The sequence below is a fragment of the Spinacia oleracea genome, chromosome 3 (genome assembly GCF_020520425.1).
Source record: "Spinacia oleracea cultivar Varoflay chromosome 3, BTI_SOV_V1, whole genome shotgun sequence".
NCBI lineage: Eukaryota > Viridiplantae > Streptophyta > Magnoliopsida > Caryophyllales > Amaranthaceae > Spinacia > Spinacia oleracea.
In genome coordinates this window covers 67,647,118-67,663,791 of record NC_079489.1, presented here as the reverse complement: position 1 = coordinate 67,663,791, position 16,674 = coordinate 67,647,118, and the positions used below count along the sequence as shown (strand labels likewise).

At 38.2% G+C, this 16,674-nt stretch overlaps 1 protein-coding gene across 1 annotated transcript; it reads right to left on the bottom strand.

Annotated features, from left to right (window-relative positions):
- Nucleotides 1–2,263: 2,263 nt before the first annotated feature.
- On the bottom strand, nucleotides 2,264–8,504 carry LOC110783490 (NADH dehydrogenase [ubiquinone] 1 beta subcomplex subunit 7). Its single transcript, XM_021987830.2, has 2 exons — nucleotides 8,064–8,504; nucleotides 2,264–2,481 (listed from the first exon to the last, which is right to left on the bottom strand). Exon 1 carries the CDS (start codon nucleotides 8,404–8,406, stop codon nucleotides 8,113–8,115), a length of 294 nt encoding a protein of 97 aa, XP_021843522.1. The 5' UTR covers nucleotides 8,407–8,504; the 3' UTR covers nucleotides 2,264–2,481; nucleotides 8,064–8,112.
- Nucleotides 8,505–16,674: the final 8,170 nt, after the last annotated feature.

Below are 16,674 nucleotides of genomic sequence, written 5' to 3'. Positions count from 1 at the left end.
ATAGGAGTTTTATTTTAACTTAACAATTTAATAGAATTCGTGCATCGCACGGGCTAAAATCTAGTACATAGTATTATATACTACACACTATGTACTATGGAGTAGTTAAATTGATTTTTTGCAATTAGGGATGTCAACGGGTGAGCGAGATGCAGATGTTGTTCCCTAACTTTAACAAACAAAGGTAAGAATTAAAATACTTTTACATAATTGTCGATATGTTTGAACAGTTATAAACGCACGCCCAATATTATTAAGCAAAAACGGCTAATTATTACTCGTACTAGATAAGATTCCATGCACGCACGGATATCTAAAATTATAATTTGACTTTTTTTTTTTTTATAAAATGTTTGGTTGATGTATTTCTCCTCGTATAGAAAATGTGTAATTAATTAAAAATTAAAAATAAATAGGTTGAAATACAAAAAAAAAATTGATAACAATTATTCTGCTGTACAATAAATCGATCGTACAACTTGTGCGTGCAAGACCTATAGTTACTCGTTAGGCGGATCCTCTAAGTATATGACATCACTAGCCATCACAACTTCAACATAGACGATTCCACAGATGGATTCAGTGAAAAAAGTTTAATTCTAGAAGAATAGAAAGAAGTTTTTCAAAGCGTTAGGTAATGGCAACAATCTATGTCGTTATAGAGTGATGGTGCTAAATAATTAAGTTGGGGATTACTATTTCCACAAAACCAGACCTATGAGTTTTGCCATAAATGCATGTTAATGATTAAATCAGTCAATTTGAGGAATTGAGCAACGTTTGACCGCTCTAAAAAAAAAAGAATTTGAGCAACTTGACCCCTAGTAGTCTAGTACGGTCATATTTTTTTCTGGATGTAAATGAGTCACAAAGGCGGGGATGAAAATTGATCACAGGATCACCTTGAATCGGGATGGAAGCTCTAACCAACTGAGCTATCCCTAACAACGACCATATAATACAGTACTTTCTCCGTTTCTTTAAACTTTCTCGGACGGATTATTAATCTTTTGTTAAGAGTTGGTTAAATGAAATTAAGAAGAGCCAAAAATAATGAGATCGGACCAAATATACCTTATGTGAAAATAAAGTTATTGTTCCATAATATTGAGACAATTTTTGAAGGACGGATGAAAACGACAAATAAGGCGAATAAAAATGAAGGGAAGGGGGTATACCGGCATATAACTTGTAAAACAAAAAAAAATCGTAAAGAGTAAAGCAAGCAGGAAAAAGGTAGAATTGGTGAGACGTGAGACGTGAGACGTGAGACTCCTGAAAAGGGTAATAATGAGAGTGAAAGTGACAAGCCTATGACATATTTTATATTTACGTATAATTCTCCCAGGCCCAGTAAGTTATGATTTTCTGGAATTTGAAATTTGTTTTACAGAGTACAGTTTAAGTTTGGGCCCACACACACACACTCATGTTTAATTGTTTAGGCTCTACCACAAGTCCAGAAGACCAAGCTAAGTTGCTTATTTTCGCCATTCCCATCATTTCTACCAACTGGAGGCTGGAGGGAGTATTAGCTATAATCAAAGAGCATATCGGAAGTCCAAAGACGCTGTGGATACATCACAAATTCACAACACCAAACCTAAAGAGTATTGAGTGCCATTTAATGAGTTTAGATAATTGTTTATAACAACAAACCTAATTCTTTCTAAAGGGTTTTCTGCTCTAGATAGGGCAATCAGGCAATGTGAATATGTGATATACGTATGCACACACCCGATCGGAGACTATACAAGTGCTTATCATTTTAAAAGCATCGTACATGTTTCGACTTTCGACCTTCGTTTTTGGAGGAAACATAAGAAACCTTGTACTACGGACCAAGCAGTTGAAGGTAAGCAAAAGAGAGAATGGTCAGCCTGAGCCATTCATCATTTCAGAACTAGCTTTTCTGATAATTACTGAAAGCCAGCTCATTTTTCTCAAATTAGGCCACAATTAAGGCCCAAGCCTATTACTGTAATGTCACTCAATTACTCCAACTTTCAGAATAATCAAAATCCAAGAATTGACAACATCCTCTTCTCTATTGTAGAAATGTAGTACGTGGTGTTTGACATGTAAGCAGTAAGTATGCAACCCATTCTCTCCATATTTCAGTAGAAACTTCAGACTTCGCAAATACCAGAAACAAACAACCTTTTCGGCCTATACCTGGTTGAGATAATTTTATTACTATGGCAGGCAGAGCAACCAATATCAGTGCATTTCTTTTCTCATAAACAAGACTAGAGCTGAGCAATGGTCTGCAAATCTGTTTCATGTTAATTAATAACTCTCAGCAGAGAAGCATAAAGCTCAAAATTTCTGAATAACCCATGTTATACATCAACTTATTGTAACATAGATTGGGAGAAAACAAAAGTACTTTCATCAAGGTTATTAGTCTAGAATGAGAAACTTCCGAGCAGTACAACAAACCAAGTAGCCATGCATGACAATTAAAACGAACTCAGCAACCTGCAAACAAGATCAAGTAGTCAATGAACAATGTAATAGAAAAATCAAATTGCGTTTATAATGGAAATACACAAGATGCAATGGTGTATCCATCCAGAAAAATAGGGCTGCAGTTGCATCTTTGGACCATTATTTACATCTTTTAGAAGGGACTATGTATTCCCCACCCCTCGGTTCAGAGTTAGTTGTCACATTGTAGATTGTACCATCTCATCATAGAGTTACTTGTGTTCTTTCAATTCTCTATCGTATAACTTAATTTACGGTTTTTTCATGAAATGTCCCCGAGGTTTAACGAAATGCACCAAGTACCCTCAACTTTTCAGAAATGCACCACATACCCTCACGTTTTGTAAAAATGCAAAAAAATACCCCTAAGGTTTGTGAAAATGCACCATTATGCCCTTATTGACTAACGGACGTTAACATCGTTAGTCATTAACTTGTAAATATCCTAATTAATCCTTAATTAACACAACTAACCAAATTAACTAGAAAATGATTTTATTTTAAACTAATACTGTTCGGATTATAGTTAGTTGTCACATTGTAGATTGTACCATTTTAAACTAACCAAATCTCTTCCTCTTCTCTTCTCATTTTCTTTCTTAAACCCAGAAGATCAACTTTAAATCACCCAAAAATCACCCAAAATTGTATCTTAAACCTAGCGAAAATCAATTGTTATATCACCCAAAATATTCGCGAATATCACCAAAACTTCCGCTCCAAAATCAAGAAAAATCATCCACAATAATCACAAAAAAAATACCCATTGATTTGCAGAAAAATCACAACACAAAATCTCTCATAATTCGTAGAAAAAACTTAAGGATAAAGATCCGGAGGCCAACTGTTCAATAGATGAATTATTCTTTGATTAAAGTTATAAGATTTGAGTTTTAGAGAGAAAGGGGTGGTTTCCATGGCCTTAGGATGACAGAGGAGGAGGAGGTGGAAGTGGCAGCCACTCATGGAGGAGAGAGAAAGTTGAGAGAGAAGAGAAATTAGAAAATGAAATTTGAGGTTTGAGTAGAGTTGGCGATGCCGCGGTGACGAGGCTTTAGCTCCGATGAGAGTTAAGCAGAGGAGAGGAAAGTAGGAGAGAATGAGGAAGACAACAGCGACAACATCAACAACCACAACTGCAACAAGGAAAAGGAGATCGAAGGTCGATGATGAAGGAGCTCTGGCGAGAGGAACAAAGCTTTACAGTAGGCTAAATGGAAGGGGGAGGGAAAGGAAAAGAGAAAGAAAATAAAATAAAATGGAGAAAGAAAAGAAAAGAGGAAAAAAAAGTTAACGGAAAGTTTAACGGCGTTAACGTCCATTAGTCAAAAGGGTATTTTTTGCATTTTTACAAAACCTCATGGCCTCATGGGTATTTGGTGCATTTCTGAAAAGTTGATGGTATTTGGTGCATTTCATTAAACCTCGGGGGCATTTCATGAAAAAAAGCTTAATTTAAGGAAGAGCACACTAAAATCCAAACATAAACCTTCACTGTTTTTTGAAATGTGACTACTTTTCCAGGCACCGTAAACTAATGTATGTAAATATTAATTTGGAAAAGAGGAAGCAATCAACAGATATCAATGGCCAAACATGCTCTAGTTCCTACCTGTATCTTTAATGCCAAACTTTAGCCTAAATCCTGAGATTCCATACACAAAAATAAAAAAACAACTATGCACACCATTTTATTTGATCTAGAGAAACAAGACCTATTCAATACTATGTTTTCATTAAACATCCAGCACTCTGGCTAGTTATAGCAACACACTGACCAATACAATATATCAGTTTCAATGATCTAAATATCTAATCCTAACTGGCTTTATTTAGGTAAGGCACATTTGTCAACAGAGCAATCAAACTAACGAATTCGAAAAGAGTTGCGGTGAACAAGGAGAAAGAATGTCATGAAAGCGAAAACGTACTCAGTCCTTGCAGGCCTGTCCACCTAACAGGTCGACATTCTACAAGGAAAGATCTGTACAAAATGACAAAGACGCACAGGTGCACAAATGCATGCACGCACAAATTGAAAAAATGATTTCCCTACAATTAATGAGTTAAGCTCTGAACTATGCTAATGAGCAAACTCCTCAAATACTAAAAGTTCACAGCCAGTGACCATGGGAAGGCATCTCCAAACCTACTGGTACAACCGTACAAGACATCCACTGTTATTTCCCATAGTATCCACTTCAAACTATTGCGCAAACCACAAAGTTTCTCTTTAAAAGGCTTCACTCTGAGGGAGGATAAGTGCATATCAGAGAGCAGACAAGGCCATTTATTCCTGCTACCCATTTTGGACATATATCCACTCCATACATTATACTCATCTCTGCATCAACACTAAATAAAATGACAACTGCAGCATTATTCTCCCATACCCCAGCTCTTTTATTTTCCTGCGACACCCTTTTTGGACATATATTTTGTTCTTTAGATGGACATAGGTAATAAGGTAAAACAAGAGCTGTTGACAATATTTGTGACAAAATAAGGTACTTCGTCACAATCTTTTCCAGTAAACTTGAAACTAAAATAATGATAGTCATCAATAATAAATCATAATAGAACACTGCTTTCTATTGTCTCACCCCCTAGGACTGCTGACTGGTGACTAGTAGTGAATGAATGCACTAGTAGAGTTGCACAATTGCCTACTTGTTCCTTAGTGACCAAAATCCCAAAGTTCATATGTGGCTTATTCCTAAAATGATGCTTCAAATTTCAGATGTTGGACACACCTATTAATTTCTTCACATAGGGATGATCTTATTAAGGGCAAGTAGCATTACTAACATAGGGTCTATTTGGCCAAGCTTCTGTTGTTTTCTGTTTCCTGAAAGTAGTTTCATAGAAACTATTTCTAGAGAAATACTTTTGAGAAATAGAATTGTTTAGCCATTAAATTTAAGTAGTGTTCTAAGAAACATAAATAGTTTCACACAATTTGGCCCATTTTGTATTTCTAGAGTTTATGACTCCTGGTCTATTCTTAACAATAAAATAAACAATGTTGAATATTTTTACACGCAGTATATGATAAGTTCATAACTAATACTCCCTCCGTCCCGGAATACTTGACCTGTTTTCCTTATCGGGTCGTCCCTTAATACTTGACCTGTTTCTATAAATGGAAATATTCTAACAATATTATATTATTTCTCACTCCACCCCTATTAACCCACCTACCCCTTACTCCATACAAAAAATAATTAAAAATCCAACCCCTACTCTCCCCCAACCCCACCTCTTAACCCACCTCCCACTAATTACATTAAAATAATACCCCACTATCAACTACTACCTATTAAATTAAATAAGTCAATTCAAGTCCCTTAAACTCTGTGCCGGTCAAACCGGGTCGAGTATTCCGGGACGGAGGGAGTAAGAAAGTAAGATTATTATTAACAAAACAAAAACATTATTGATAACAAAAAGTCTGGACCACAAAAAATATGGACGACAAGAAGTTTACTAGAATATTGGTAGATGCTCTCTAATCACTCTCTTCATCAACATTCTAGAGAGAACCAACTCTCCAAACAACTGCCAACCTGCAAAATAATACAACACCTTCCCAATTCCAATGTAAATCTTACACCACCACCACCACCACCACCACCACCACCTCCAGCATCACCAATTAATGGAATATTGGAATCCCAACTTGAACTTGTTGTCTATAATCTTTCCCTTAACATGAACTCCACTTGTCAACGACACATCCATCCTCACCATCAGGCATCAGTCCGCAATCCCGACAAAAATTTAAGTGATAAATCAAACACTAGTTCAGACCTTAAGAACAGTATTGTCAACAAAAATTGCTCAATTTATCTCAATAATAGCCAATTCATAGCCCAAAAACTATCCCCATACCGCCAATTTTCTCCCTCCTCCTAAAATAATCCCATTCTCGATGCTCTCCTTTTTCAATTGTGCCGGTCTAAGTCATATTTTTTGGTTGAAAAAATTATATGAACTTAAAGATCCACATTCAATGGAGGGAGAGGGATGAATGAGGAGAGAGATTTAGTTTTGTTTTTATTTATGGTGAAAAAATGAAGGTGTTGATAAAATCTTTCAAATTGATTTTGATGGTGAAGAGTGGGGATTTGCTTCTTGCTATGAGAAATAGAGAGAGACTTCACAGCACCCATGGCCCATGGAGGAGATGAGAGAGAGAAAGGGGTTGAATAGGGAACAACATACGGAGAAGTAGTGATGAATAAGATGGGACAGGAAATCATTTTTCTATATATCAGGGGTATCATTGTCCAAGTGTAAAGATTCAATAAAGTGGAATAAGAGCTCCCCGAGAATGGAACTTTTATTCTCAGGCCTACAGAAACGCTTTTGGGCTTCTTCAAACCAGATTCTTATTCTTCAAAAAATTCATGTTTGGCCTAGTTTCTGATTCTCACCTTCAGAAGTTGTTGTAGAAGCTTTGCCAAACGACCCCATAGTCTCCTTACATCAAGCATATTGGATCCAAATACCCAAAAATAACAGGCATTTGTCAACGAAGAAAGGGACCGTCAATATTGACTTAATTAATAAATTTCAACACTTAACAAGCAATTGACAGAGCCCAGTATCAATATCCAAGCAAATGCATTTTCATGACAACTGACAAGCCATTCAATATGAGTCAATCATCTTGTACTATATGGAAAAGCAGATTTCAGAATAACTGAAATGATAGTCATAGACTCATAATAATTCATCTTGCTACCTGAAAAGAACATGAGAACTATAGTTTGAAAGAGAAGTGGTCTGCTAAAGAACTTTCCAGGTTCTTAAGTGTAAACCATGATTTGAGAAACAGTTCAATAGAAAAAGAGGTCCTTACAGTATAGTTCAGGTATGAAAACATCAAATGAAAACCATGGAATAAGCATATTTCTCCAGTTACCAATTGCTACATTTTCTTTGGAAATCAATCAAGCTACGAAACCCTGATCTAGATGATAAAAACAGATTCTTCCTCTAAGGCAGCCGAAGTATTCGGAGTAATTGCCATACTCGGGAACCAATTTGAAAACCCAACCCCAACCTTGCCCATGAAAAAAAGGGTTGACACGGAAACAATCAACATTCTTCACCAAAGACATCAACAGTTTTCCTAATATATGGGAGACTAACAAAGTCGCCTAAGAAGGTCCTTAAACACATTTAACCACCCTTCATTTAGCCTGAGTAATACTAGAGTTAATAGATACAATTAGAAATGCAGCGATGGGTCACAACCTGCAATCTAATCCATTACTAACATCAATCCAAAAATGCAACCACATCAACATGAAACAAAAACACCTAATCAGATCACCCCCAACAAAACACAAAGCAAAAACCCTAGAATTAGCAAAAACAATAGAAAACTCAAATTAAATCCAAATTAGATGTGTAACCTAATTGACGAAGACACCCAAAACTTTAATCAATAAAATTAACAAGGAATCGGAAAATAAAACCCTAGGATTAGCAATAACAATAAGAAAATGAGCAAAACCCATAAACTAAAAAAAATCCATAATTGTAGAAGGCGATTAGAAACATACCCATCAGAGAGTTGCCGAAATTGAAACGGAAAAGAATCGGAATTGGGAGCTAAGCATTAGCGGTTTTGGGAATAAGAGGGATGGTTTGATTTTGCTGATTCTTCTGACCTTCGCGAAGCTTCTGCATCTGAAGCATACGTTCCATGACGAGTTCATACTCACACTTCTCATAAGTATGGCGCTCATTCTCGCACTTCCATGGAAGATAAAACTCGGATTGCCTGCATTTGTTGAGGGGGATCAGAAGGTGTGCGCATTGATCTCTGTATGCGAGTGGAACCTTGTTTTCCACCATTTCTGCTTGTGTTGCTATCATCTTCTTCGATGATCCTGGTACCTCCATTTTCTCTCTCTTCTGAGTCCTCTCGCTTTCTCTCTCTTGCGGCTTGTTTGCTTCGTTTCCACCAAATCAACTGCTATTGATGAAATTGCTATTGATGAAATTGCAAATGACATGGCATTGTGGAAAATAAATATACTTTTGATATATTCATTTAAATTCAATTTTTATTTATTAATTTCAACTTTTATTTATTTAATTCACTTTTATCATTTCTTTTTTATTTTTAACTTTTCTTATCGATTTAATTAAGAAAATACCATATTATTTGCACTATTTATATCAGATTACTCATTTTCAATTTTCCATTTTGATGTGAATAAATTTTTGTAACTAAATCAGTTAGAAAAGAAGATGTTAAAATAATAAATAAGTGAATTAAATTAAGTTTTGAGATAAATAATAAACTTTAAGTTTAAATTAATATAGGTGAATTTAAATGAAAAAAAATATTGAGTTTATTTTGGTTCGACTTGCAATTTAGTTAATTTGCAATTATTTCATGAGATTTTTATATAAAAAAAATGTTTATTAGAATCATCTGTGTTCCGGCTCAATTCTAAAGAGTTTGGTCTTTGGGGGCGTTTCTATATAAATAACAATGATTTGCGAGCTTTCCAAGTTAATCTCATTGATTGGGGAAGTTGTCCAACCAAATGACAATTATGTAATGGTTGTTGATTTTATTATGATAACGCCACTAAATATGTGCAAGAAAATGTACAACCAACATTGTGAGGGGGTCGAAAAAGCACGAGGCTAATGCGTGACCTTGTCCCTCGTGGGTGTGACGATTCTTTTTTATTCAATCAAGTGTAATTGGATTTCCTGTGAGTATACACTCAATTGACTAGTAATATAGGAGTCGTCATTCAGTTTTTAACGACAATGAGAAAAACTGACAAAACCCGGTTATCGTGACATAAAGGGAGTGCAATTATGTTTGACCACGATGGCCGTAGGTTCCCTTGTGATCCCTGGTGTGGGGATCTCTCAATATACACCCGCAAGGTAGAGATTGAGGGTTCGGGGGACTGTAACTACCGAGAGGAGTAATTCGCTCGTCGATAACTCCAGAGGCAGAATATCCTTACTAGCTCAGCATAAATAATTGAAGGGACATGCGTTAACTATTAAACTAATCTGAGTTGATTTTAGCAATATGCAACATATAATACTAATTCGATCGTGATTATCTGATTTAAATAACATTAAGGGACCTAGCATGATAATCCGATTTCCCAAAAACATTATATTTGTTAGGCGTGATAGAACAATCAAATTAGGTTAGTTTAACAGTTCATAAAAAGGGCGAGGAAAGCAGTTAAATCATCGAAAAGGGACACATTACGACGCACCCTTGAGAGGTGCGTCACGGTTCTCAGAAAACTAACCACTTTGACTTTGCTATTTCTCCTTTTTATTTAACGAATCTCAATTATGGGACAGGATACGTTCTGTTCGATTTATGGATCGATTGCGACAGAACGCGTGAACAGTTTCGCAGCGAGAGGCTTAGGCTAAGGGTTGGAGTCAATACTCAGAATATAATTATGTGTTGTTGTGTCTTTTCACGTCGAAACTAGGGGCCGATTTATAGGGAAGAGTTCGTGGAAAGATAGAATTGCAGAGTTCTAATCCACAAAGAATTAGGAAAAGAGACGTACCCAGGTATTTTCAGCGCCCAGGCTTGGGCGCCGAATATTTTCAGCGCCCAGGCCTGGGCGCCGAAGATTTCGGCGCCCAGAGCCAGGCGTTGAAAATAGGGTCTGGGCAGTTTTGTTTAGTCAGATTCGGATTCCTAAAATCCGTAGAGTTTGAGATTAATTCGAGTCTTTTAGCGCGTATCAATTTTATGACGGAATGCTCTGGGCCCGTTACGAACTCTAGGTTCATTAGGATTTTAATTAATACGTGACTCCTATTTCCGAATCCTATTAGGAATAGGATTCTCGCGGTTTTCTATCTCATTTAGGATTTATGTTGGAGTGCAACACCTAATTCTGACAGGTTTCTATCTTTTATGATTTGCCACTTTTAGACGCTACCTTTTACGGCAGTTACTATTTTTAGCAGGTTTCCATAAATAGCAGGTTTCGGGTGAAATGAAATGGGGAATCGAGATTCGTTTATTTTATAGGAGATGCGTTGTCAAGTTGAGTTTTTATGCTTTCATCATCGAACCTTTCCCTTGCGTGAACGGGGACAAAAGTAGGTGTCTACAGTTAGCCCCCACTTTGACTGAGTCTTGGAGTAAGACGATGGTCAAAGTATTAGACGGAGTGCGTCACACAAGCCATGGTGTATGTGACCTGTTTTGCGAGGGTCTCACGAGCCCCCGAGTGATAACATTTGACTTAAGGGTCATCACTTGAAGTGTCGACATATCCCTCACGTGTCACTGGGATTTGTCAACTGATAGTATAGAAACTTCCTCACTTTGTCATTGGAAGGATCTAAAGGTGCGTAGAAACTCCCTCACTTTGTCATTAGGAGTAGCTACAGATGTTTTCGAAATTAAAGCTGTAAAGTGTAATTGGGCCTGGCCAAGCCCAATCACGAGGTAAAACGTTTTTAAAGATTCTCATTTTCAGGGCTAGCTAAACGAGAAAACCCCCTTGTTTTTATAGGACGTAAAACGAAGGAAAATCCAGTATATCGTTCTTTTTTGGAAAAACGGAAAACCAATCCTTTAATTTTTGGAAAAAAGGGAAAACCAATCCTTTAATTTTTGGAAAAAGGGAAAACCAATCCTTTAATTTTTGGAAAAAGGGAAAACCAATCCTTAAATTTTTGGAAAAAGGGAAAACCGAAAAAAGTTATCGCTGCAGCGACTAAGGACCTGCGCGGTTAGTGACGCAGACCTCGCCCACCGGGTGGGCGAGCCTGTCCGATGAGGGTGGACTCCCCGTCCGATAGAAGTGGACGAATCTGTTTTGATGTTTTTGAAAATAAGGACCTACGCGGTTTGTGACGTAGACCCCGCCGGCTGAAGACGGCGAACCTGTCCGCTGAGGGTGGACGCCCCGTCCGATAGAAGTGGACGAATCTGTTTTGAAATTTTATTTTGTTGTTTTTTTTTTTAAAATAAGGACCTACGTGGTTTGCGTCGTAGACCCCGCCGGCTGAAGATGGCGAGCCTATTTTAAATTTGAAAATTTTATTTCTTTCGAAAACTGAGGACCTGCGCGGCTAGTGACGCAAACCCCGCCCGCTAAGGGTCGGCGAGCCCATTCTGAATTTCTTATTTTGCCTATGTAGAAGGGCTTTTGTGATTACAACCTGTTGGTGGGTCGTAATATTTCCTGATTAGATGTGTCCTATAAGTGGGTCCACATTGTGTATGTTTTTGTTTAACAATATTTTTTTTTTGAGATATCCAAACATGATATGGTGTGTGGCGCAGTCTGGGAATGTGATTTTGATTGCGCGCTCCTTGTTGGAGTCCATTTTTTTGCGATCCCCCAAGCGTTGGGGCTCGTCGGTTGTTTTTTGCATCTTGTGATCACGTTTGGGGTCACGCTCGTATGTGCGAGCGACCTCCTATAGTAGTGTGCTATTTTAGCGAAGCCGTGGAGTGCGACTTTAGTTTTCAGGCGACATCCGGTTTTGGCTTGGCCCAGATTATCCCTTTGACAGACAGACATTTCCTATTTGGAAAACCAATGACTTGACGACAAATATTTTTGGTGTTTCGAAGAATGACCATAATATTTAACTTGCTTTTTTGAAAAGTGTACATGAGCGTTTTCTGAGACGAGTCTAAGTTTCGACCAAGTTTTTAATGTTTATTATATTTTTTTTTTTGCTTATTTGGGAGCTAAAGGTGCTTTGGGCTTGATCTTACTTGCAATAGGGCCTCGTGTTTTAGTAACACGGTCTTAAGTCCTTTCCTATTCCGTGTTTTGTGAAATCTGAGCCCTGGGGCTGCATTTTCAGCGCCCAAGCTCAGGCGTCAAACATTTCGGCGCCCAGGGGTGGGCGCTGAAAGCTCTTTCCTGGTAATATTTGATTTTCGGATTTCTAAACACGTTTCCGAATGGGATCAGGATGTTTATTGGGTGCGTTCAGCTATATATAGGGGCTAGGTACGTCCTTATTTTCCACCACTCTCAAATTCTTTCTCTCTTTTTGCTGTGCTCTAATTATTCACTGTTTTTGCCATGTCGATCCCTACTTTCTCACTCCAACGGACTGTTAGAAGTTGGCTACGAGCCCTTACTCCCACAGAAAAAGCTTTGTTAAAAGAATACCACTTAGAGGCACTTTTAGGTTTACAACAAATTAATATTGATTATAACTTTCTGCATGCTGCCCTAAGCTTTTGGGACTCTGATCATCATGTTTTTTCCTTTCGGGGCAATGAAATATGTCCTTTGCCCGATGAATTTGCTGCGATCCTTGGTTATCCTACTAATTCTACTCCTGTTACCCCTGGCACTGTTGAAGAGGGTAAACCAACCATAAGGGCTTTCCTAGGGCTAGATGATAACATGTTTGCTGAGATTGTTGTAGATGATAAGGTTAATTTGGCAAAACTTGTAAAACATCACTTTAGGCCTAGTAAAAATATGACCGAACAAAAATTGAACATTCGAGCCCTTGTATTTTGCTTGTTGAATCATTATTTGCTGTCGAATAATAATGGTGAGTTCGGTGACATAAGGTTGATCCCCTCGATTAGCCAGATGGAAAGTTGCTATTCTATTATGCCGTTGGTTGTTGCTGAGACTTTGCTGAGTGCGGATAAACTGAAGAAAGGCGCCAAATCTGAATATTTTAAGGGGAGCCCCCTATTGCTGCAGGTAATCGATCTTTTCCTTGCGCACATGTATTTTTTTTGCACATATTTCTTTCTGCCTGGGGCTGAGTTTCAGCGCCCAGGGCTGGGCGCTGGAATATTCGGCGCCTGGTCCTGGGCGTTGAAACTGCGCCCCAGGAACCTTTTTTCTTTCTTTTCATTCTTTTGATTCGATCGTACCTGTTTTTGCAGATTTGGCTTGCGGAACGGCTTAGACTTTTGGAAGCTCCTGCCGATCCTAAACATTATCGCCCTATAGCTTTGGGTAACCGAAAATACTTGCACCAAGGCCAGGACAAGGCCGAATGGACCTCTTTTTTTACTTATGGCATTTGTTCTATTAAGTGGGTGGTACCGTGCATGGTGGGGTTTGACTACTATGACAGGGGGTCTGATGTATCGGTTTATGTTTCTTTGTTGGGGCTATCTCGTCCCATTTATATTTTCCCTTACCGAGTCATGCGTCAATATGGTTTAAGGCAGACTATCCCCTTTTCTGATATGGTACCACCTAAGGTAGCGGCCTTTTCACAAACACGGGTATTAGCGTGGGCTAGGTATTATGATGGTCTCCCGCGTTGGGCCGTAGCTACAAATGGGTTTGTGGGTCTTTCTGAAAACTATAAGTTGTGGATGAGTTCCGATGACAAAGATGTGAGGACCGTGTTAGGTTATGATTCATATGACAGTTCATAAATCATGCGGAAAAACCATAAAGCCAGGAAACATATTATTTACACATAATCATTTAGCATAGTTTAGATGCATACTCTTTGTTGCGTGCCTTCCCTAGCTGCGCCCGAACCGAACAAGAACAAGTCTTTAGGACTCCAAGTGTCGTCCCTCCGTAGATAGTCCACAGCACGTCCGGATCCGCCTTAAGATTGACCAACTAGAATCGCCCTTAAGGTTCTAATATTTTCGGTTAGGTAGGCAAGAATATTGGCTGATTTTTCTGCTTAAAAATCTTAGTTTTGAATACTTAAAACTTGTGTATAAATAATGACCCCTAGGCCTTTATTTATAGAGTTATGGAAAAGGAATCGTAATCCTAGTAGGATACGAATTAATTGAAATTAGAATCCTACATGAATTCTATTTAATTAATTTATCCAATTAGGAATAGGAATTTAATCATACACTAACTCTTGTAGATTTAGGAATCACGCATGAGCACAAACTCACACACACACGGCAGCCACAAGGGCTGCCCATGCGCGTGCGAGCAGCAGCCCACGCAGCGCGGCCCACGCATCCGTGGCCTTGGCGCGCGCTGGGCCTGCCTTGCGGTAGGCCTGGGCGCTGCCTTGGCTGGGCTTGTGGCGCGCGTGCTTGCTGGGCGATGGCCCGGCTTCGTGCTGGGCCTTCGTCCGGCAGGCCTCGTCCGATGCTAATTCGTACGATACGCTTCCGATTAAATTTCCAGTTCCGGAATTTATTTCCGATACGAACAATATTTAATATTTCCGATTCCGGAATTAATTTCCGTTTCGAACAAATATTTAATATTTCCGTTTCCGGAATTATTTTCCGATTCCGGTAATATTTCCGATTCTGACAATATTTCCGTTTCCGGCAATATTTCCGATTCTGGTAATATTTCCATTTCCAATAATATTTTCCGATACGTACCATGTTTCCGTTTCCGGCAACATCTACGACTTGGATAATATTCATATTTCCGATACGATCCATATTTCCGTTTCCGGCAATATCATCGTTTCCGGAGTATTCATTTCTTGCCTGTGACGATCTTAGCTCCCACTGAAACCAAGATCCGTCGGTTCCGAATATTCATAGATGGAGTATTTAATGCCATTAAATACTTGATCCGTTTACGTACTATTTGTGTGACCCTACGGGTTCAGTCAAGAGTAAGCTGTGGATTAATATCATTAATTCCACTTGAACTGAAGCGGCCTCTAGCTAGGCATTCAGCTCACTTGATCTCACTGAATTATTAACTTGTTAATTAATACTGAACCGCATTTATTAGACTTAACATAGAATGCATACTTGGACCAAGGGCATTATTTCCTTCAGTCTCCCACTTGTCCTTAGGGACAAGTGTGCATTTCCTAATTCCTTTGTCGCTCGATGCTTGCTCTTGAACATAAGGTAAGAGTTGTCATCCTTATTATGTCCAGAGGCGTTCCTCGGTTTCAGAGTTCAACTGATCAAATAAACAGATAATCATAGCCTATGATTCATCCGAGCACGGCCATGCATTTCACAGTTTCTAGCTCTCCGAGTGGCCTTGTACAACTTTTAAGCATCTCTTCCCGATTTATGGGAGGACAATCCCAATCTTGCGATCTTGAGATTAGGCTTCGTTTGATAGGTGATTACCTGAGCGTTGCCTTTATAGCCTCCTTTTACGGTGCGACGGTTGGTCAACGTCAAAGCAACCAGTTCTCAAACAAGTAATCTCAAATCACTCAGGTATTGAGGATTTAGTGTCTAATAATTTAATGAAATTTACTCATGACAGATTTTCATCTCTTACAGTAAAGTTTCATAGGTCTTGTCCGATACTAGTCTTCCCAAAGTAAGTATCTATGCAAATGATTATGACATTGCCATGTCCACATAGTTCAAGAAACAGAACTACTAGTCATCTTGCATTCTAATCGTCTAACGTTTTCTATGCGTCCAATTTTATAGAAAACTCCGATTAGGGACCATTTTCAACCTTTGACATTCAAGTTCACTTGATAGACATTTCTTAGTCACAGGACTGGTCCTGACAGTCTATCTTGAATATATCGTCAAATTGAAGGGACTCATCATTTAATACTAAACCAAGATTAAATGGAATATGAAAATACATTTCATATATGATAAATGTTCAACCCCAATGTTTTATAACCATGGGCCTCAAACCCATCTTCTAAAACAATTCATGGAATTCAAAGCTATGCTTGATTTCCAGTGCTACAACGTGAGTGTTGCTTCTCACTTGTTGCATAGGTTTAGTTATCATGCTTTGCCAATCTTAATATCCTTTTCATCGAATGTTCTTCGAGATATGATGATAAGATCTTTTCGAGTTTGTTTATTATGTGATCTAGTCTTTCTTACTTCGATGGTGGTTTTACTCATTTTGCAATGAAGAACCATCAAGTTAGCAGACGTTTTTCTTGCTTCAAGAGTGGTTCTACGCATTTTTCAATGAAGAACCATCAAGCCAGCAGATAGGTGATCTACCCAAGTTCAGTGAAGAACTTTAAACAACCCTGTTTTATTGCTTCTTAGGCAATAATTACTTTTACTTCAACTGTATAGGTTGCTAGTGATGCTTTGTTTGGAATTACTTATCCAAGCAGTTCACAGATATGTGGAATACTCTCAACTATATCTTAGAACATAGAAATTACTATTTTTAATTTCCCACGCAACAACTCATGGTCTCCAATCCATGTTGCCATTTCAAAACACGATGCTCTATAGCTCGTCCTTATCAATGGTTA

Excerpts from the sequence above, each read along its gene's own strand:
- LOC110783490 (XM_021987830.2), bottom strand. The coding sequence starts at position 8,406 with ATGGAGGTACCAGGATCATCGAAGAAGATGATAGCAACACAAGCAGAA.